This window comes from Rhamphochromis longiceps, linkage group LG11 (assembly GCF_057381845.1).
Source record: "Rhamphochromis longiceps isolate RC_006_pf linkage group LG11, R_longiceps_female_GT1.1, whole genome shotgun sequence".
Classification (NCBI taxonomy): domain Eukaryota; kingdom Metazoa; phylum Chordata; class Actinopteri; order Cichliformes; family Cichlidae; genus Rhamphochromis; species Rhamphochromis longiceps.
The window spans coordinates 12,393,733-12,417,113 of record NC_140567.1 but is presented as its reverse complement, the minus strand read 5'-3'; the positions used below and the strand labels follow the sequence as shown (position 1 = coordinate 12,417,113).

Genomic DNA, 23,381 nt, shown 5'->3' with positions numbered 1-23,381 from the left:
TGGTATTTAGTGTACAGTGTAAGCTTACAGACGTTGCCGTATATAAAATAGCCAGTGATGCTGAAATAAGCAAAAATGCACTTACTTTATCAATACATGCTTCCAGTACACACATGATCTGATCAAGTTATGATAGTGGGTGTGCCAGTCTGGACTGGTTGGTGCTTTCAATGCTTTATCATATAAGGAATGGAAGCTTTCAGTTGGTGTAGATGACATAAAAGATGTAGACTCTATCCCAGATGTTACAAACTTCTTAAGCTTATGTGTAATTTCCCAAAGGACAATTTGTATTCACTCATCTGGCCTTATTCCTGGGCTTTCAGGCTAGCCTTTTCTACACTTCCAGCTCTTCACTATTGAACATGATTCTGTTATCATCACCCTGACCCAATCTTTTGTTGCCCACCTTCTGTGAACCAATCAGCCACTGCTCTGCATGCTTTAAATCTCGGTGCTTTTCTTCATTCGTGCAACTCACTGCTTCCACCTCATCTTGCCCAGTTGTCCAAGTCTCCACCTGCTTCGCCTCTACCACCAGTGTCTATACTGGGAGGGGGGCTAATCTTTACTTCCACAAATTATGACGAGGCTCTCAAACAGTCTCGACTTAATAAAATAACTTCAGTAAAGGTTACCAGATTGTTTCACAGGCTTTCACCTCTATAAAAATGAGAGTTTTGGTAGCTGGGTGCACGTTTTCCTACCAGGACATCCCAGCAAATTCACCCCAATGTCAGACCATGCAATGCTTAGAACAACTGACTACTTATCTCAGACTACAGTTATGAGTTAAATGTTTATGATAATGACAGCACAATCACAAGAAGACTGTAGAAAAAGACTAGGTAGGCATAGCCTTTTTTTTATGGTGGCCCCTAGAGACAAAGCACTTACAAAATCCAAAACACATGCAAACCCCAAAACACAATGGAAGTGCTCCAGGACGCTAGGGGCAGTGTTGAGCTTTTGTTACCTAGTAACTACCAAAGACTGCTCGAAATGCGGCCCTCAAATGAGACCACGGGACTGTAACAAAATGATTGTTGGGCTTCATTACTGTACTGAGCAGTCATTTTAAGATTAGCTAATTGTTATTTACTAACTAATGTTGTTCATGAGACTAAAGTCATCTCACTGTTTTGGATTTTGTACGTGCTTTGTCTCTAGGGGCCACCGTATTTTTTTTTTTTTTTTTCCTGGCAAAAAAAAAAAAATACAGCACATCAGGACAAACACTTCATACCGAATAATTTGGACTTCTTTTGAAGCCTGGGCACCTTGTAATTATTGAGTCAACCTTCTCATAATAAATGAAATGTGAAACCATCAATCTGACAGAAAAACCTGCCTGAAACTGGATTATACAACAGTACAATGATCCCAAGTACACCAGCAAATTTGTAGCATAATGGGTCAAAAAATAAAGAATCAAAGTGTTGCAATGGTTCAGTCAAAGTCCAGACCTCAGTCCAACTGAGTTGTTGCATCAAGATGTTGAGAGAGCTTTCCATAAATAAATATTTGCAAACTTTAATAACTTAAAGTAATGTTGTAATGAAGAGTTTGCCAAAATTCCTTGATAATGGTTTTAGAGACTGATAAAGACACTCATAAAATGATTACTTAATGTTACTGCTGCTAAAGATGATTCTACAACAACCAACCACAACCATTCTACTTTTTCACAGGACTTCGCTGTTCAGCATGTTTTCTGACTCTCCGAAACTGTTCATCTTATTGTCATTTTCAGTGTATGGAGCAATTTTCAATAAACTGTTACTATATAATAAAGAAATGTTGCAGCTAGTATAAAAGGGAACCTTGATAGCTAAGGTAAAAAAGGCTTCATCTTAATAAAAAAAAAAAAAAAACATGTCAATATTTTAAAGAAATACATGTAAAATAATGTTGGTGTTGGCCTTTTTTAGTGTGCATGCTGGTGTCTGAGGAAATGTTCTTCGAGGACAACTTGCTTATATTACATATTGAATTTTTGATTGTGACAACTGGCAACAACATTTTCATCTACTTACTAGCGAGGGCTACACTGCATGAAAGACATGGGAAAAGTCATCTAAATGACCTTAGGGCTGTACATGACAGGTGAAGCGATTAGAGAGGATGAAGCCGATGCTCTAATCAGTATTTTGTTCCCCTACTTCTCATGTCTACCACTTTGCTACAGCATAGGAAGCTATAATTGACTCTGCCTTTTACTTTGAATTCCCTAGTTTCTCCTCTGCAGCAGATAGACACTTAGCAACTGGACAGTAACACCGGGGTAACCACAGTTTCAAAGATTGGTTGTTAATATAATTGACTATGATGCAATTGCGCAGCATGCTCCAAATTCATGATTAAAGTGAAATACTTGAAAAATAAATAAATAAAAAATTAAAGATCCCCTCTGGACATGCTTATTAATACAATTATCCAATCAGCTTTTAGGTCATGTTCACATTGACATATATAATTGGCTTTATTTTGTATATGAGATTGTGGAGTTACTGATCTCATAAGATTTTCATATTTAAAGAGTTGGGAGAAAATGGATGGAGGGATTAATAACAGCAATTATAGGTTTTAATTGTGTCAGACAAGCACAAAAGTCAGTTAAATAATACATTTGGCATCAGCAGGAAGAATCTAGACCGGCGGTTGTAGTGTAATGCTATGGGCAATGTTTTCATCACACTACAAACTTTATTACCAATCAGTCACTGTTTGATGACCTGATTTAGAATTGCTTTAAGCAACTCTTAATATCTTCTATATTTGCTATTTTCAGCATGAGAATGACCACACCACAAAGGTTAGCTCAAACTGATGTAATGGAGAGAATAATGATTGCAATGTTCACCAGATCTGAAGTAAATTCATCAGAAATTTGTACCTGAAATGTGTAGCTGTGGAAACTGTGAGGGCCACAAACCAGACGCCACATTTTAAAGCAATGCAAAAGCAAACAGACACCTCACTCAGCATTAGTAAAGTGTTCTTTTCAAAACACTTGGTGATTACAAAGTAAATAACAACTAGTTTAGTATTGATACTAACTTCATCTGTAACTCTTTTGACCACCTTCTTGCTTTTGGCACTACAAATCTCTCAGAGCCAAGATGTGTTTCGAATGGCGCCTGCTCATTGCTATACTGTGCTCTGAACTGATTTCAGTCATTTATATGCAATATGCCTGGCAAAGAGTGTATCAGCCTTAGAAGCCAGCAACTACAATTGTTATTTAAACATATTTACTTCCAAAGCTGAATGTCAAAAGAATTTCATATAGCCATCAGATGTTTTGGCTTGCCCTGTCCTCTCAATCTGAGTGATATCAAGAACTATTCATTTATTATTCTGACTAGAACATCTAGTCTAAAAATTAGCACATATGTATTATTCACATGCTTTTTCCTTACTGACTACATAAATAGATATGACTCACATTCATTTCACTAATACATGAAGTAAGTTTTCTGGTCACCCCGGGCGTAAATGAGTAAACTGAAAACTGTATACAAAGATGACGCTGTGTGAGAACACTAATGAGTCATTAGCTTAATCTATAAATTGGCAACAAGCAACAAAAATGCACAGACAGCAGCGCTTCTCAAAAATAATGTGTTTTTCAATACATTTTAATTAACATGGCTAAGATGCAGCAGTGAGAGAGCAGTAATGTCATAATCGCTGAAAATTTCAGTGAACAGAAGAAAAGCATGAATGGAGTGGTGTGTGAATCAGGCCAACTTAAGCTACCTCTCTGAGTCTACACTAGACATCTGTCTTGCCATTACACTTGAATGTGTGCAGCTTTCCAGTGACAAAGACTTAAAGTTCTGTGCCGCATTCATGGAACCCTTTCGTAGGCTGCATATGGCAGTAACAATGAAGAATCACTGTGCATTTGGCTGGCATTTTTTACCTTGTGTCTGACCTCAGTATGCATAGATGCATTTCTCACAAAAATGAAAGGAACACTTTATAAACACATCAGATCTCAATGGGATAAAATCATCTATATCTATACTGATAAGGACTGTGTAATGTGTTAGTGACAAAAGGATGATTCAGCTGTCCATGGGCCTGGCTGTGATTGGCGCGTGGATATACAGCTCTGGAGTAACTGGTTCAAGCTGGGGGACCCGCCCATTAAATGAAGGCTGGAGCGCCGCGAGAGGTTCTTGCGTTTCTCCCAATGTCCAAGCAGAACCCCATGACAGCTGCTGGCTGCAGTTTCTCTGCAACAGTTGAGGAAGTGGAGTGGGTAGGGGTGAGCTGCCGTTCCTTTTGATCACCTATTTTCTCCTGTTTTTGAGTAAGTTTAGGAGGTCAGACACAGTCTTTATTTTTGGCTCTGGTTTTGGGAAGGTTAGGTATGTGGGAATCAATTTAGATTCTTCTGTTTATTATTTTGGCCTTGGCTCACCCTGAAGTGTTAACATTCCCGTTTTGTTGTTCCTCTTTTTATCACATTGTGATGAGTTGGGACGAGTGCTTCACTCATGTTATGACCTGGCCCCTAGACGGGTTGTAAGACTGTTAAAAGGGAGTTTTTCTTTCCCAATGCTCATAAGGGGTCATATGATTGTTGGGTTTTTCCTCTGTATGAGGCAACTGTTGTTGCGATTTGGTGCTGTATAAATAAAATTGAATTGAATTGATAATTAAAATTAGAGAGGACTGAACTCAAAGACACCTCCTCAAATCAAAGTTTAAAAAAGTCAGGCCAGGGATTGTCATGCACCAGCAGGAACCCAGGCCCCACTGCACCAGTGTAGAGTCTTACAATGAGTCATAGGATTTCATCCCAATTTCTAATGGCAGTCAGAGTGCCATTGTCTAGCCTTTGGAGGTCTGTCTGTCAATTGATATGCCTCCCCAGACCATCACTGACCAACTACGAAACCGTTCATCCTAAATGATGTTACAGGCAGCATAACAGACCTTTTCATGTCTTTCATATGGACTCAGATGTGAAAAGCTCTCATATGTGAAAAGCACAATTAGGCTCTACAGTGCCAGGCAGTGAACACAGCGGTCATTCGAGGATGTTGGGCCCTCAAGACACATTCATGAAGTCTGTTTCTGATTGTTTGGTCAGAGACACTCACACCAGTGGGCTGCTGGATGTCATTTAGTAGTTCTGCAGTGCTCATCCTGTTTCTCGTTGCACAAAGGAGTAGATACCGGTCCTGCTGTTAGTCCTGTCCAGCTTTCATAGAGCAATTGCCTATCTCCTAGAATCTCCTCCATGCTCTTGAGACTGTGCTGGGAGACACAGCAAACCATCTGGCAATAGCATGAACTGATGTGCCGTCTTGGAGGAATAGGACAACCTTTGAAACCTCTGTAGGGACCAGAAAAACTGAAAACCCTCTCTTGCACTCTTGGCAATTTTATTGATATCAAAACAGCCTCTCTGCTACTTATCTGACCACATTAATCCCAGAGGTCTAACTGACTTGATTCTATACTGTGATTACAAAGTGTTCCTCTGTTATTTTTGAGTGGTGTATATAGCATACATATAGTTAGTTTAAAGGGCAACTGTGGCTTTTCCGCACGTATGAATGGCTGGATGATCAGAAGAGACAGGTTTCACACAAGACACCTGCCAAGCATTTTGCATCAAAGTCACACTACTATATAAGGTGTAACGAATAAGTTCAGAGAGTTGTTCTGTAAAAATCTGAATCCACACTGGAATTGAATTTGGCAGGTTTTCCATTGAAGATATCTTTTGATGTATCTTCAGGATACTTTTAGCGCCGCTGCTATTTTTAGATCAGTCCCTTGAAGCAGTGATATGACCACTTAGACTTGTTCATCTATGATTTCAAAAGGACCCAAATTTCACGTGAAGGATCATAGCTGGTGACAAGAACTAGATCTCTGGCTATGACATAGCAGTTTTAAACAGTTTTTGGTCCAAGAGTCCACAGTTTCCAAGCCTAAAGGTAGCACATTAACCTCCTAGGACCTGGCGTCCACATATGTGGACATCACATTTTGATATCCACTTATGAGGACATTATACTACAACTGTTCTATCGAAATTTTAAATGAATATCTCATATGTGGCTCTCATTTTTCTTAGAAATAAAAATTAGGTAAAAAAATATCAGGTAGTTCTTTGTTTTTACATTCATCAGGTCCCAATATGCCCAAATATCACAGAGAAATTAAAAATGCATGCCAAGGAAGAGTTCGGGTCTTAGGAGGTTAAGTATGGATTTTCGCTACTTCTCTTCACAAAATTAAAAACATAATTTGAAGGACTGTCATTTTAGCACAGTGAAAGAGAGCCAGTGCATATCAGTAAAGAGCAAGCGCAAGCAGACAGAATGCGACCAATCAATCTAAAGATATCAGCCAGACTTAGACCAGCTAGTCATGCACAAGAAGATGATCCTGACGGCTCAGCTATGGCTTTGGATATTTCTGAGAAATTGGATAATTCTCTTGTTATAAGCTCTAAACTTATATAATCTTCTCTCTATAACCTTAGTCGAGTAATAATATTGCAGGTTTCTAGATCAGTGTAGTTTGTGTAAACTGTATAGAAACTCCCTTGAATACCATTTACAGTAGCAATCTATAAAAAAAACAACAACCCTAATCTCTGGTGAAAGTTAGTGTGGTTTTCCAATCAAAGGTTCAATAATTATATTTTTTCTAACAGATGATTAGACTTTAATGTAATTTTCTTGTATTAATATCATTCTAATATAATTTCTCTTTCTCTTTGTATTAGAACTTCAGTCTATCAGCTAAACTCATTAAGACAAAAGTAAAACTAAAAAGCAACAAAACATGATTAAATAGCAGAAAGCGCTGAAGAACATGCATGTATGAATGTAAAACTTCAAAGGCAGACTGTCTCAGAATGTAGGTCAGAAATCACATCAGATAAAATAAAAGATTAAGATTTTTTTTTAAACCAGGCCAATTACATTCCTGTGTCACATTCCTGTGTCACATTCCACATAGCTCCACATTCTAACCACACTCCACATCAGCAGAGAGTAAAAAGGAGAGACTTAGGTATACGTATGATGTTGAGCTCAAGTTCCATCATACTTTTTATTGTCTCTGTATCAGTTTTTATCTAAACCAAATCACAGGAGTATCTATAAAACACAAATAAATCACTTCATTTAAACACACATGTAACATGCTCTACAACAAATAAATGTACCAGAAATTTCATCGCTTGTCTTACCTGATCCCACGGACAGATGATCCCTCCAGAAAACATAAAAAGGTAACCCATGGCAACCAAACAAGCCCAGATGACCAGGGAGAAAACACGTAAAAGCTTCTTGAAGACAGACTCAATGCAGACAAGCACAAATACAGCCAGGAATATGGCCAGTGCTGTGGGTACAGTGATTACAAAGGCCACATGGTCCGCAATGTTCTGGAAAAGGACAGAACAAAAAAAAAAAATTGAGCATCAGAAAGGTGAGAAAAAAGTGAGACATGTAGATGGACATTTTAAGAGGGAAGGGAATTTATCAGACGACTGAAGAATAATCTGAGTAAAATACCCTTTCCTACAAATTCAAAGGGCAGATTTCTCGAGAGGACACAAAACAACCTTTGTAAGAAAAAGCCATTTCCCTGTCTCTTTCTGCTTTAATATTCTAAAAATAGAGTAACCGAGGCAGATGTGTGCATGCAAATGTACACACCTGCCATAAAAACTAACTAGGGACTGTGGATATAAATGAACACTTACAAAGAAAACACTGTATCACAGCTCCTGGTAAACCGAATTTAACCAATCTCCATATTTACAATTTTGTTTGCATAAGATTGAGAAAAAAAACAAACCAAACAAAATGCAAATAACCTAAAAAAAAAAAAAAGAAAAAAGAAAAAGGGGTAAAACTGCCCCCAAAGGATAAATCATGAGTTCACAAGTTCCTATGAAGTCCTGTGGGAACTTAGTGCACCCCATGATTCAGTAAATTGCAGAACCACCTTTGGCAGCAAAAACCTACAGTATTGTTCATTCACAGCTCTCTGCAGCAATTCCGTTGAATTGAGCTCTATACTTTGACTCGGCCATTGCAACACCTCAATTCTTTTCTTTTTCAGCCATTCTGTTATAGATTTGCTGCAGTGCATGTCACAGGGTGGAAATGGACAAGTTAACTGGGTTTTTCATCTTGCATGAGTGCTGTGTTTTACTATTTTTAATATTGTACAGTTTTCTTGTATTATTGCATGTTTTTGATTGTATTTCTTGTTGACTTGTCATGGAGAGACTCCGCCCCTCCCTGATTACTAACTTGCCACACCTGGGAGGTCACAGAGGCCCAATAAGAGGGCCTTGCAGGTCAGGAGAAGGAGGGCAGCAGAGATGGCGAAGTAGTGGGCGGCAGCGGCAACTGAGGAGGTCGCAGGTCAGAGGACATTCTCGAGAGAAGCTTAACTGGCGACAGCAATAGCGTTGGAGGTGCTGGCGAGTGGGCTGCAGAGGAGCAACTGGGAATATTCTGCAGCGGTGTGGGAGATTCGCAGCTGCGGGACGGGCAGAAGTACGCCGGATGTCGGTGAGGGGCGAGACACCTGACGTGTATTGCTCTTTTATTCTATTTTAATAATTGTTGTCCCTGCCCAGGGTATTTTACTGTTTATGTGCAAAATAAATTATATTTTTAAAATGTCCTATTGTTTCTGGCTCCAATATTGCTATTCCCGTTTAAGAAGGTTCCCCTTTTTAAAGTAGAACCTGTATTAAACCGTCCTTGGTGACATGCATAGGATCATTGTCCTTTTGCAGTCCCTTCTGGTCAAGCATTAGCCATTGCACAGATGGCATCACATTTCACTCCAAAATGCTTTGCTATAAAGAGGTGTTCATAACTAACTGAATGAGTGGAACCTGTCCAGGTCTTGGGGCTGCAAACAAGTCCAAATCATCAGCCCTCCACCACCGTGCTTGGCAGCTGGTGTATTTGTGCTGGAATGCTGTGTTTGGTTTTCACCAGAAATAACTTGTTCAATAAATCTTGTGGTTTGTTCAGAGGCACTTTTGCTATCCTAAGCTGTGCTACTAGAGAAAGAAGGGGCTTTTTTTGGGACTCTTACAAATAAGCCATACTTGTTCAGTCTTATTTTTTATGAACTTTAACATTTAACATGCAAACTGAGCCTGTAGAGGCTGAGATGTTGTTCTTGAATTTTTTGTAGTTTCTTTGAGCATTGCACAGTCTGACTTTGGGATGTATTTTCTGGGAGATTAACTCCTGGGAAGATTGTGGCAATGCACACCAATTTCCAAAACTTTATAGAGGTGGTCATGAGGAGGAAAACAGTACATTTGACTAGCAGCGCCTGACTACTATGTACTTTCATGATTCCTATGGAAGCAGTAAGGGTCTACTTTGATTTTCACAGGACTGTGTTATTATATTATAGATAATAAGCTGTTCAATAACAATACATGTATCCATGTCCTGTCATATCCTCTTCTCAGTGTGCAATGATAGAATAAATTAAAGTGACAGGATGTTACACGGTCCAAAACAAAAACAGATACAAAAGTCGTTAATTAGTAATTAGCTGAAGTATTCATTATAGGCATGTTTAATTTCTTAAATACACTTTGATATGCAAGTTCTGATAAAATATTCAAGAGCTTCTCCAAGGTATAGGATGTTAAAGTGAGACACGAGCTGCCAGGCTTTGCCAGGCTTCACCCCATCAGTGGTTTCACAGTGGTATGATGGGGGATGGAAAAGGGTCAGGACAGGGACATGGAGGCTGATGTGTCATATCATATCATATTTTCCTTTGGAGGAAATGAAATCTGTAAAAAATTTCCAACATTTGAGATAAATCAATCAGTTCTATGAATAACGGTTTTCAATGCTGGTTCAGTATATATTAATTTAAAAACATACGTGATTCACAGACGTGATGATATTAAGAGAGCCTCATAAAATAGCTTCCACATCCATGCACGTGATTGTCACGTTTAAAAATTAAAAATATCCACTATACGAAGCAAAACATAATCCAGACTGACAGCAACAATTAAGACTGTTTAAATTCTCATTTCAACTAGTGCGTAAAAAAAGTAGTCATGCATAGTCATGCATATAGTTAATTGAAAATGTGTACTTCTCATTCACTGCAGCGTAATTACTAAAACGATTTTTATTCTTTCAATCAACTCTTTCAAAAGTGACCTGTAATTCTGCTAGCTTAACAATGTTTCTCTTTGCATTTATCCTTTTTCTAGTTCTCCTTCTCCTTATTTAGCCCCCCCACCCCCCACCTATCCTCTGTCTTTTTCTCATGCGCAGTCAATGCACTGGGACATGAGAGGATGTGTGTGGCTGCAGAAAGCCACATAGAGTTTGTCTCGCCCAGAGCAGAGCTCCAAAACAGCACAGGATTTAGGTCAGCCAGCTAGGAGGATGGAGGGATGATGGGATATGAATAAAAAGAGAGACAGAAATATGAGGAGGTGATAGATGGCATAAGAATGGGATGATGGAGAAAAAAAAATAGCAATCAGAAAATTCATGCATATCCAGCACAGGGATAGAGGAAAAATATATATATAAATAAATACATAAAAATAAAAAACAGAAGGCAGAAGATGTTGAAACAGATAGTCTGAGCAGTGGGCAGGAAAAGATTTATTCACTGTGTACCAACAAAAACATTAAAAAGATATTTGTTAATGTTTTTGTTTATATTTTTATTTAATAGAACTATTTTCCTAAAACTACAGTTTCAAAAGACTCTTGGTTGGTTCTGGTTTATGCTTCTTGCTTTATGTTAATTATTAATGGTTTTAGGCGCTTTTACCTTGGGGTTAAAAATACTTCTATATTTTGATCTAGTTAAACATTTGTGTTAAATAATAAGGTCAAGATGAAGTTATCCTTCAGGCTGAGACTAAGGTGTCAAATCTTAAGAATGACCAACTATCTTATCTCTCCATGTGGAAACCCATAACATCACTATTACAAGAGAGTGTATCCATGATATTTATAATCTAGTTTGGAAAACTTGTATCATGATTTGTTTCAATAGTGGTTAGAAATTCAAACTATAAATCTATTATTCTTTCATTTCATTTCATTTATTTATTTATTTCACACTTGGTACAACAGATCAAACAAACCAACCACACTTTCTATCAATAAAGCACTACAACCATGTGTGAAAAGGAGCAGGAAGAAGAAAATATTCTATTATTCTAAAATTATTCTTGATTTGATAAAAGAAAGAGGGCACTATTTAACTGCTGACTCCCAGTACTAGTGTCAAAGCAATGACCTGCACGACCTTTCTGAAGTTCAGACATAATTTCGAAGCATATATTTAACTGAAAACAGTACAACTATAATATATCCAATGTTGTTTTTGAATTTGATGCCAGCAACATGTTTTAAAAACCTGAGACAGAGGCTTATTTCCCCACAGTGCTGCATCACCTCTTGTTTTAACAGCACCTTGCTAAGTGTTTGGGTACTGAGGGGACCAAATGCTGTTATGAAAGCATAATATTCCCATATTATTGCTTGATATTTGCCATTCTTTTCATTGCATAATGGTATGAGTGTTTTCAATACAAGCTGCACTGTAGACAGTATAGTTTAGCACCAGTTCGCCTACTACACAATCACGCTGATGGAAAATGTGAAATGCTGTTTTTCTTGCTGAAATAAGCAAGATGTTCTCCAAAAATTACTAAATGAGCAGTAATGCTACCATCAAGGAACTGACCTTTGAACTTTGACCTGAGAACAAGCCAGACAGTCTTCATTCTCTATAGCATAGAGAAAGAGCCATCCATGGTTTTTGAACGAAATCTTACATTTTTTAAATTTCAGATAACACACCAACTAACCATAGGAAACTGGTTATTGTAGTCATCTGTAAGTCATAGTGCTGTTCAGACCTTTTGTTTGCAAGTATATTATCCCCCATTGGAATTATTGTACCATTAAATTAATGTAAAGCAGTTTCTCACAGAGTAGTAAATCCCTACCTATCTTTATTTCTGAATGACTTTTGCACGGCTTTTAAACAAGTATTTTGTTGCAGTTCTCATTTCCAAACACAATGTACTGCCTATTTTAGTAATAAACCTAACTTATCATCACTGGATAAATGCTTTTATATGTTTTTTTTATATTTTATTGTGCTTTTTTTGCTTTTAACTGTACTGGAGTACAGTAAAAGTTGAGAAAAGAGTGACTGTGTTTTTGCTGTAACTCTAGCACAGTAAGAAAAGCAGTATGAGCACAGGTCTTTTTAATAACGTAAAGGCAGAGCCATTATCATCCCATCAGAGCTGGTTGAACCTTTACACCGTGCTGCAGTGTCAGCTAGTCTTAGTTGATAGTGCTGAATCTTGGTAATCTGCTATTGTTATTGTTTCAGTAATTAGGTATGAGCCCCCACTGAAAGCTACCACCTGGTTTCAACCTGGTCCTAACACCTGAACTATAAAATAGTGATGATATGTGAACTGCACAATATCTACATGCTTCAATATCTACTCACAGTTGAATAAAAACTAATTTTTGAAAAAAAAAAAAAAAAAGATCATTTTTGTCATGTTAGGACGCACATTCACCTCATCCCACCCCGTGGATACCACTAATATTATAATATGCAACAATTAAAAATGTATGTAACATTATTAAAACATTCTTAACTAAAAATTTGAAAGTTTCCAGATTATGATATGCTCGCTCATAAGATTTCAGCCTTTTTGATGTGTCATTTGTTACCTAATCAGACATTTATGATTTTGTTTCGTTCTAACTGATTGTCCATGCAAGGAACTGCAACAGCTGACTTTCCAACCACATGTTAGTGAGCTCATCAGGTTACTATGCAAGATTTTCTAAATATTATGTGATATGTGCTCTGTGAGCCAGTGCTTTCTATGCAATACTGTGTCTTTGTATGTTTTAGACTGATCACTTCAAAACAACAGACACAGCAGAGACAGTAGGAGAGAGACACTTTTCTAGATTCGGCCAATGTCTAAAGAGTTCTTGTTTTCTTAGTTATATAACAGTATGAAAGTAGGAAGCTAATGAAGGACAGTCTAAAATGGAAGCAGAGCCAATGACCATAAGCACTTATATTGTGCTATTTTAGAGCCTTTTTTCACTTTATGAATTTTCAGATTTTTCCGGAAAACATACTCCATGAAAATAGTGAAAAAAGGAAACAGATCTTTCTGCAGCTATGAGCTCATAAAATAACTAAGACCCTTGCATCCCCTCTCACCTTTATCTCACCCTTCTCCTCACATTAGTTTTGCAATAAAGACATGCTGTGACAACCTAAGCATGTATGTACAAACAAACTGTGTGTAGTCAGTTTCGGTGACCCCATTTGCATGAATACTTATAGGATGTACACTATACATTATATAATATATACATTATACAGTATGTGGCTTGCATCCACTTCAATAAATGCAACTGTTTAATATTCATTTCCTACACACACATAAGTCTGCATGTGTGTGTTTGTTTCTGTGTGTTTTGAATGAGCAGCTTACCAGTCCTGAAGCAAAGAACACAGTCAGCAGAGCCAGGCAGGCACCCATCACTATGAGGAGCAAAAAGACAATCAGAGGATGCTGCTGGCTCATACAGTAGTATGATTCATACAGCCAGTCTGGGGACTTGTTTCTCTTCACTTCACCACCACCTCCTCTTCTGTTTACTTCAGACTCCCCTGTCCGGTCAAGGAGATACCGCTTTCTCCTTATAGCCTCCTGCCACATGGATCTTGGAGCTGAGAGGGAGGAAAAAGAGGAGGTGGTCACTGCTGAGGTATGAGTAGTTTCCACCACAGATGAAGAGCAGTTGCTCTTTTCTGTTCTTCTGCTGTTGTTGTTCCTGTTGAGGACCCTGAAGTGAGAGCTCCTAAGCTCCAGCTTAGTCTTCGAGTCCTTCTCCACCTCCCCTCTCAAGTCTTTCAGGCGGGGACGGCTGAAAGCTGAGGCTGAGTCTGAGTCAGAGGCAGTGTGCGCTGGCCGGAGTGGTGGCAAAAACGCACCAAGGGTAGAGCGCAACATCCTCCTCTTTCTCCTCCTGCCAACATGTTGGGGTGGAAAATGAAGAGAAGTGCAGGCAGTGAGTGCTCTTTAGAGTGAGAGAGAGAAAAGTGGGAGGGAAGTGGAGGGAAAGAGGAGGGAGAGAGGGCTAAGGGGGAGGGGAGAAAGAAAAAGAAGGTGCAGCAGCAGGGAAAAGTCAGCAAGTGAATGAAAGAGTAGAAAAATGAAAGGAGCAGAGAAACTGACATTTATGGAGAATGCATTATGTGGTATTATTTGTAATAACATGGGTTTGAGCCCAGTCCTAGAGCTGTAACCCAGATGATGATGATTTTCAGAGCAGCGATAAACCATATCATTAAATCAATTCTTTTTCAGTTATCCCCTTTGCCTCTCTTACTTAATAAATAGCCAAGCAAATAACACATTTGTCAAAACATGCATATTTGCATTTTTTCCCCCAACTGCAGATTACAAAACAGAACCTCAGTTGAGGTTAAAAAATATCCAAATAAATTTGTTATCAATGTATAGTAGGACGTTACGAGTATGAGCAATGATGTGCCTGCCCAGAAAAACTGAAAACTGGCACACTTGTACATACATGGCATCTCCTCAAATCCTGTGTGTGTACTCCTGCAATGATGCACATGCACAAATGCCAACACACACACACACACACACACACACACACACACAACCCCGTTCAGCTATCTTAGTGAGGACCCTCATTGACACAATGGTTTCCCTAGCCCCTTACCATAACCTAATTGTAACCCTGACACTAAAACCACATTTTGAGCCTCAAAAAATTCAAAAATGTGAGGACCGGGTTGTGTGTCCTTACAAGTGACTGCTGGTTCTCACATATATAGTACAAAGATAGCTAGACAGGAACACACAGACACACACACACACACGCACACACACAGGGGGCAACCGAAAGGTGGTGCTGGCCAAACCACTGTCATTACAAAGATGAGTAAATCATGACAGGTTCCTCTAATCCCCTAAAACCTGAACAACCTCATTTGTGGGCTGAGTTTGCACAGCAAAACGACATATTACTGAAAAAACAATAATAAACAAAAAATATATAATTTCTATATTAAAACTACAAATATACCCTATGGAATGCTGAAGGGTTTAGCATGTGACTGTAACATTTTTCAACTGCAAAACAGAAAATAATGAAAACATTTGGACTTGGAGATGAAATGGGTGATGTGATTTAAAATTATTTGGATTTGATTGAGGAGCCCTAAAATAAATTATCATTACTAAAGAATTATATGTGAGCTACTCGTAAAGTTTTCCAATATCAACAATTTAACATTTATGTTTGAAGAGAGTTCAGCTCACATTTTTATCAACTCTGGGTCTGCCTGACCAAATGGAGACTGCGAAGCCGTACTGATGATATATTTTTATTGTACAAAGCTCAGCTCCAACTGGGAAAAAGGAAAAAAAAAATCACAGAGTATCAAAGCTGTATCTGCATTCTATTGTTAAAAAAAGGATTTGACTATTTGTATCATTGCTGAACAACCAGCATGCCACATAATCTTTAAATGGTAGGTTAACCTGTCAAGATGTTCCACCAACTTCCATATTTAAGGCTTGAAGCTTTGAGTGTGAACACATCAGAACTGGCAAATTTCAGTTTATCTGATTCAACCGTTTAAGAATTTCAGGCACATCCAGGCACGGCTTTGAGGGCCGTGCCTGGATCTGCCAGCCGTCATCAATACAGAAAATCTGAATATTTCTTGCACTGTAGTTCCATGTTTGGATATCACCTAAACATAACAATAAATCAGTTATTAATTGATGATTTAATATGCTGCAAATGAAAGATTTTTTCCTGCTTCCTTATAAATAATTTATTTTAATATTGTTATAAGGATAGAGTGCAATGTGACCAATTAAGCTAATTTAGAGATAATGTGCAGACGGGAAAACATGATACTTATTCATTCCAAATGAAGCTGAGAATATTTGTGGGCAGTAGTTAAAAAAAATGTAGCTACACCTCCCTCATAAATGGACAGGAATGTATCCCTCAAAGAGCTTTTATAAAACAAATTCACATTTTTACAGTGCTCAGCGTGGAGTTAAATATCTGGCACTAGTATCCTGCCTGCAACATGGAGCTTTGATTTGTCCTGAACCACAGCCACCCTGCTTTTCTTTGCTAACTATTCTTTTCGCTCGTCTTCATCAGTACCTGCACATCATAGCATCATTTTATTCACCCATTTTCTCTTAGCTTTCATCTCTGCCTTCACCTCTTATTTCATACCCAGGTATTTTCCCAGCTCATTTTCCACAAGTACGCTGTCTCTGCTCCTGCATTCCAATCCCTTCTTCCATCTCGCACCTTTCATCCTCTCCCCATCATGTCCCAAAGAAATCCTTATATATTCTCTCCTTCAAATTCATATTTCTATCCTTTTTCAGGGTATAAAAAAGTATATCCATTTTGTGAGCTTCAACTTCTGTTCCCCTACTTCATCCAATATTTTCCTATCCCTTCATTTTTTTTTTCACATCACAATTCAGGTTCCCTTTTCACATGCCTTTTATTTTCCCTTTCTTCCCTCTTCCCCCCCATCATGCCTCCAGTTGGTGAGCTCATTCTATCTTGACCTACTTTCTGCTACCATCTTACGTCCCGTCTCTTCTTTCACTCATCTTTTCTCAGTAACATTATTATAGTTTGATATGGCCATGTGCTGTAGGTGACACTGGCAGCTTATGTAGGAAAGATGATTGTTTTGGTCAAAGAAAACTATCCTGTTGTTTTATAAACTCAATTCTGCAGAAATTGGGACAATGTATAAAGTGTTAAAAAAAAAAATCAATGCGAGGCTCATGAATCCATGTTATTCACAGTGGAATATATATATTTAAAAAACAAAGTTTTTAAAATGAGTAAACATACGATTTTAGGAAAAAACATTTCCTCATTTTTAACTTGATGGCATCAACAAAAGTGAGTCATAATCTGCAGATTCACTAACCTGCAAAAACCTGCATTTCCAAATTGTGAAACAATTTCAGAAAAATCTTCTGACATTAAATCCCAAAGATCTTTGGGTACTCATCATCTACAGTACATACAATCAAAAGAAGATGATAAGTACTACAGAATCTGTGCACGGCACAAGGCTGAAAATCAATATTGAATGCTCATGATTTTCAGGCCCTGAGGCACCACTGCATTAAAAATGGGCATGATTCGGTCATGTCAATGAATGCATGGGCTCAGAAACACTTGTAGAAATCAGTATCTGGAAACAGTTCTTGTTTTTACAGCCGATGCATTTTAAAGCTCTATAATATAAAAAAGAAGCCATATCTCAACATGATCCAGAAATTTCACCATCTTCACTGGCCAAAAAAACATAGTTAAAATGGACTGAAGCAAAGTGGAAAGCTGTTCTGTGCTCAGATGAATCAAAATTTGAAATTGTTTTTGGAAAACATGGTCTGCATCTTAAACTAAAGAGGACAGTGACCATTCTGCCTGCATGACAATTTTAGGGGTGGGCGATATAAACGATATACGATAGAAACGATATAAATTTGGCCAACGATAGAGATTTTGACTATACCGCTCTATCGCGATAGCGCATGTTGATGATGTCATCAAGCTAAGCCTGTTTTGGTCGAAAGCGTCGCAGTGGCTACAACAATTATGCCGCGAGTCATAGCAAAGAGATGAAGCACTTTTGAAATATGGGGAAAGCCAAAAACTGCGCTTCCGTAACACTGATTCATTAATGTTGAATTCTCTCGCAGCTGCTCTATGTTGCAGTATATTAATAACTAACCTTGTATTGTGGTTGAATAATCTCAGTTGTTCTCCTGACTGAAGTTTGGCCCGTGTATAGCATACTGCTATGCGATTGCATTTGCCTTTAACCACCAGAATCCCTCACGTTAACTTTTATCGAGTGGAAAAAAAGTTGGCGTTCATCCGCCAGCTTCACTGTGCTAATGTTATGCTAACATAGCTGTGTTGCTAGCAATCACGTAGCACAACATTATATACCAGGTAGTCCAACTTCAGTAACCCTGCAAACGCCACTGCTGTTTAGTTTTCTGTCTTCATTATTTTGGAAGTGGTAGCAGAGCTGTACGTTTTAATTAGTTTCAAAAATCTCTCAGCCAGAACATGGTATGAAATGTTTAGGTGGAAACTAGCGAGCTAACTTCCTGTTAACTTCTAACTCCGTTAAATTTAATAAATTCTGTTTTCATGGATGCCTGGATGTTAAACTTAATTGTTACACCTGGTAAAGCAGCAACGCTGATGATTTCATTAAAGATGAAAGAATTTAGACCGTTTTTCACTCTCAGTATTCGTTTGACTTTGGGACCTGAATTACAATGACATTAAATATCGATTGGCAACCAAATCCTTAACTCCAGTTCATGTCAAGCAAAAGGGTGGTCAAAATATTGAGTTTCCTTTTTTTCTATTTAGTTTTTGTAGAGATACACCAGTTGCTCTGACAGTTTAAGATGAGGCAAGGGGCCTTTAGGCAGAAAATCTGTCAGGGGCACCAACAAGGACTAGCTTTTTCATTGAGTTCAAGAAAAAATGAAGTCCCTGTTTGTGCTTCTGACAAATTTCCTACTAAGAACCTCAGATATATAACTGAATGTCATCTGCATAGCAGTAATAAAATAATTCCTTAAAGGTGCTCAAAATGTGCTACAGAGTGAATAGAAGGCCCCAAAACAGAATCTTGTGGCACACTGTATGTAAGAGAAGTGGCAAAGGAGCTGTACTTAGAAACAGCCACAGAAAAGCATCATTCAGGTAGAAATGATGCAAAGGAGAACCAGACACCCACCCAATATCTGAGCCTCTTCAGCAAAATATGAACAATATCAAAAGCAGAGGTAAGGTCTAACATCAGCAAAACGAAACATTCTCCTGCATCACTTTACAACAAAATGCCACTGGACACACTAAGAAGAGCAGTTTCTGTAGAATGAACCAGTAATGTGTTGATCATAGTGAGCACTCAAAGACCAATAGACTGAAACAGGAGAGAGAAGAGGAGGAATCTTTCAGTGAGTCAACCAATTTTACCATCTTCAGTAAAGAAACGGGTGAAAACTTTCTGAAATAGCACGCCGAGCTGATGCAGGAACACACAATGAAGATGCTGATGGACAAGTATTATTTCACGTCATGTGAAAAAATAGGGACAGCAGGTGGAGCAAGAGTAACAATATTACTAATAGTGTTAAATAACACCTTACGATTACCTCTGCTCTTTGTAACAAGGTTTGAAAAAGACAAAATCGTTTATGAGGCTATTTCTCATTTTTGTCTGGACATATAAATGGCATTTAAACATCACAAATCATTATTTTAGGTAGGCATCCTAAACTCATATTGTTACACTTTCAAAATAAGAGTTACAATCTGCCTTTCTGGGATCAAATTCAACATCAGTGGTTTCCAAATTGTGTGCTGGGATTTTGTATCTAAATAGTTAGTTTGTTGTGTCAACATATTGTGTGCAATAATACTAAAATCTATACTCCAAAAATACTTCAGTCAAAAACAAGCAAAAAAAAAAAAAACACAAACAAAAAAAACACACCAAAAATATATCAGTCACAGGGTAAGTCATTCTATTTGCACAAGATTTGCACATGGATGGTGGGCGTTACCAGAGGTGACACATCAAAAGGCCTTGAGGAGGACAGTAATATTTGTGTAGAAGACCAACAGAGAGGAAAACAAATCTCTCTATAGACAGTTTAAAGAGAGCCACCCGTCTTAAAGCTTTAGATGCATCAGGGATGTCAACAGTGCTAACCCTGAGGGTGTTATCTGTCAGGAGAAGTTTCCTAATGTTAACACTGTGGCAAGCATGATTAAAAGACTGTGGGAAACCAAAGATCCTGGCCTAAAAGAAGCTTCAAACGAGAGCTGGAGCTGAACCAGAAGCAGCTGTGTTGAGAGAAAGTATCTGCTAATGTGGTGGAGGTAAGCAGCCCATGGTGCAAAGCAGAAGAAAGCTGACACAATAGCAACAACACTTACAAGAAGACTGCTAGGTCAAGATGTCACTATGAAATTAACATAAAATGAGCAATGAAAAACATATGACGTTTAAAAAATTAAATAGAGCATGCTTGTTCTCAATGACTTTCAAAAATCACATGTGGTAACAATTCTCATACAAAAACTTTCAGCACGCTGCGCTGGAGCTCTCACTTTGTCAGCCAAGGCAATCACCCGTGTATTTTCACAGCGGAACACTGAACTCAGTTTACTGTCACCTAATGCAATATGCCACAAAAAGTGCGAATAAAATAATGGGCTTATCTTTTTAATCACGTCAAAAACTTCACACTTTGGGGTTTCTTTTTTAGGAAAAGAGTAAAAGTGAGCTGTTATTGGTAAGTGTAATTAGATGGCAGCTGTGCTAATGTCACAACAAGGACGAAGCAAGTAAACAACTGGCAAATATTTTTAGATTTTAAATACCATACCTATTCTCTTTAAAATGTTATCGTCTTGAAATGTTCGATAACTTACTTTAACGCAAACTCCTCGTTTGCTCCCATTTGATCTGGAAATTGTTTCGCACCAGTCCAGCAGAGGGCGCCTGCTCCAAAATACCGGAAGTGATTGGCCATTTCCGTCCAATCAGTAGGTTTTTATTTTTGCCAATAAGGGAAGACAAAAAGAAAAATAAGTCTGGATTTTGCAGTTTTACATTAAAATTTATTCGTTTTTACTCATGGTCAAATGTATTATAGTGCGAACAAAATATCTTATTCTTTTAACAAGGGGAAACAGGCCATCTCTTAAATATTTTAGAAGATGTGACAGGGAATACTAAACTGGCAGTAAACCCATAGTGAAGACATTGGCTTACTATATCCTACAACACTAGGTTTTTAAGGGGATTTTGTATTGGACAAGCAGTTTTTTTTGGTCCCCAAACAACACATCTTAATTGTTGTTCTATCCACATATGATACAATGATATGCTAGACATAAATGTACTAAAGTATAGATTGTCTCTTTTCCCTGGCTGTCTCCACTTCTCATTTGATTTAACCTAGATATCAAAGAAGACCTGGATATTTTAAGGCACTAGAGTATTTAACTGTAACCCTTCATTATCTGGGCAAAGAAATTTGCCACTTAACCCATAAGTGTGTCTAACTGAGAGCCTCCCAGCAACCTTAACCTTCATATTCTCTTGGTAACCTTGGTGATGATTGTACTAATAACTCTGATGCACAATTAAATGCTTAAAAGCACCATGGATGTTTTGAATTTAGGTTGATAGAATGACTCAATATTAAGTATCACAGAATGTACTGCACTAGCACATATACCAATACAAGAGCATACATACAATCTCGCAAATGAATTACTTCATTTGTGAGATTTTAATTTATAATACTCTTTGCATACACTTTGTAAACCATCCCACCTGCCATGTCTGACTCCGACCTTTAACTGCATCCCAATCCAAAAGCAAGTTTTACCCTTCAAGCAACCCTTTGAAGGAGCACATACCCGGGAGCTTGTGCTTACTTTCCAAAAGTATCTAAAGGCATTTCATGTGTCTTGCCTTATATAATATTTACTGTGTGAAAAGAAAATATATCCAAAGTATTTAAATTGAGGAGAAGGAGAGCAAATCAAAAAAGGTCTCTTGAGGAGGACTTTTTTTTTCCACCCCGCTTTTATTTTTTGCGCTGCTTGTTTTTAAAAGTGTCTTCAGTCATTCACAGTTTCTCCATAACCCCAGATGGGGAAAACATCCTTCATTCACACTTCATGAAGTGCGACATATTCTAACTGCACACTAATCCATTTTCTACTCTCCACTTTACCCTTAACAACTAATCAGCGGCTCTATTTTCCTCCAGCTGAGTTCCTGGAGAATTTTGATTGCCCTGCCCTTTGGTGAGTTTAACCTTGACATTAGTTACAAAATGATGAAACGTTAATGAATATGGATAAAAACTAGATGTAAATGTGTGAAGTATAAAGAAAACGTGTGAGGAAATAAGTCATTGTCACTTTGACAGTGAAATGGGAAGAGGGGGACAGCAACCAGAGCCTGTCTGTTTGTCCCTGGAGAGAGTGAGAACAGTTAGACTTTCACTATTTCTTAGATAAACCACCAACTGCTCCACTAATTACCTTTTCCCCTAATTTCTCTTTGGTTAAACTTTTCTCATCTTTATTTTTTCTCAGTTTTGTTAGTCTCCTTGTCTTTCTTCATGTCTGATTTATTATCAAATGGGAATACTACACATCAACTCACCTCACAAAAAATACTTGAAGTGTAGACGTAACTGAACAAATAAACATAATTTTTTGGTATGTAGTTAACTTTTAAAAGAAAAAAATGTTTATCTGAGTCATCAAGGCTGAAAAGACTAAAAACAGCAGACATTTATGGTATTTTTTTCATGTATAGGGTTCTCACAACTGCATCAAGAGTATATTAATAAGCCTAAATCCATCATTGCTTAGACAAAATGACTTTCCAACATAATATTATGCTAATACTTACCTTTTATGTTTATTTCATAGCTTCTAAGCATACAGTAAAGAAAAAAGAAGAAATATGGTAAACTGAAGATACTTTTTTTTTTTTTTCAAATTCAAATTCAAATTTTATTTGTCACACACACACAACCATACACAATACGACATGGGGTTGAAATGCTTGTAGCTGTACAATGCCCGACCATTAAATGACAGAAGAAAAGTTTTACAATATTTACAATTTACAGTTTACTACAAAATTTACAAATTAACTTAGGAATTTACAGTAAAGAATGTGCAAATAGCAGAAGAGATTATAAAGATTATAAATTATAGGAATTATAGGATTATAGGAAATGTGTGGTGGTGCGTGTGGTGATGTGTGTGAGAGTCCAGTCTTATAGTGACGTGTGTGGGAGAGTCCAGTCCTACACCTGGTTCAGGGCCCGAATAGCCTGGGGGAAGAAGCTCCTCCTCATTCTCTCTGTTTTGGCCGTAAGGGAGCGGAAGCGCTTCCCAGACCTCAACAGTGAGAAGAGTCCGTTGTTGGGATGGGAGAGGTCCATCATAATCTTCCTAGCTTTGGACTTGCACCGCTTGGTGTAGATGGACAGCAGGTCAGGGAGCTCTGATTGAATGATGCGTTCGGCTGAGCGCACCACTCTTTGCAGATCTCGTCTGTCCTGCTTGGTGCTGTTCCCAAACCAGGTGCAGATGTTTGCCATCAGGACGCTCTTGATGGTGCAGGAGTAGAAGTTCTTGAGCACCTTC

The 23,381-nt window shown here is 38.0% G+C and overlaps 1 protein-coding gene across 5 annotated transcripts in view; it reads right to left on the bottom strand.

Annotated features, from left to right (window-relative positions):
• adcy2a (adenylate cyclase 2a) overlaps positions 1 to 20,701 on the bottom strand; it is a 64,820-nt gene extending 44,119 nt beyond the window's left edge. For 2 of the 5 annotated variants that reach the window (XR_014913734.1, XM_085422333.1), the window contains exons 1-2: positions 13,559 to 14,119; positions 7,229 to 7,426 (exon numbers count right to left, since the gene is read on the bottom strand). Coding sequence is in view for 4 of the 5 variants with exons in the window: in XM_085422333.1 (XP_085278459.1) it covers positions 7,229 to 7,426; positions 13,559 to 14,080 (720 nt within the window). In the remaining variant the exon portion in view is untranslated. Of the gene's footprint in view, positions 1 to 7,228; positions 7,427 to 13,558; positions 14,120 to 20,630 lie in introns of those variants that run through there. The other 3 variants (XM_085422337.1, XM_085422336.1, XM_085422335.1) reach the window with 3 other exon arrangements.
• Between the last annotated feature and the right edge of the window lie 2,680 nt (positions 20,702 to 23,381).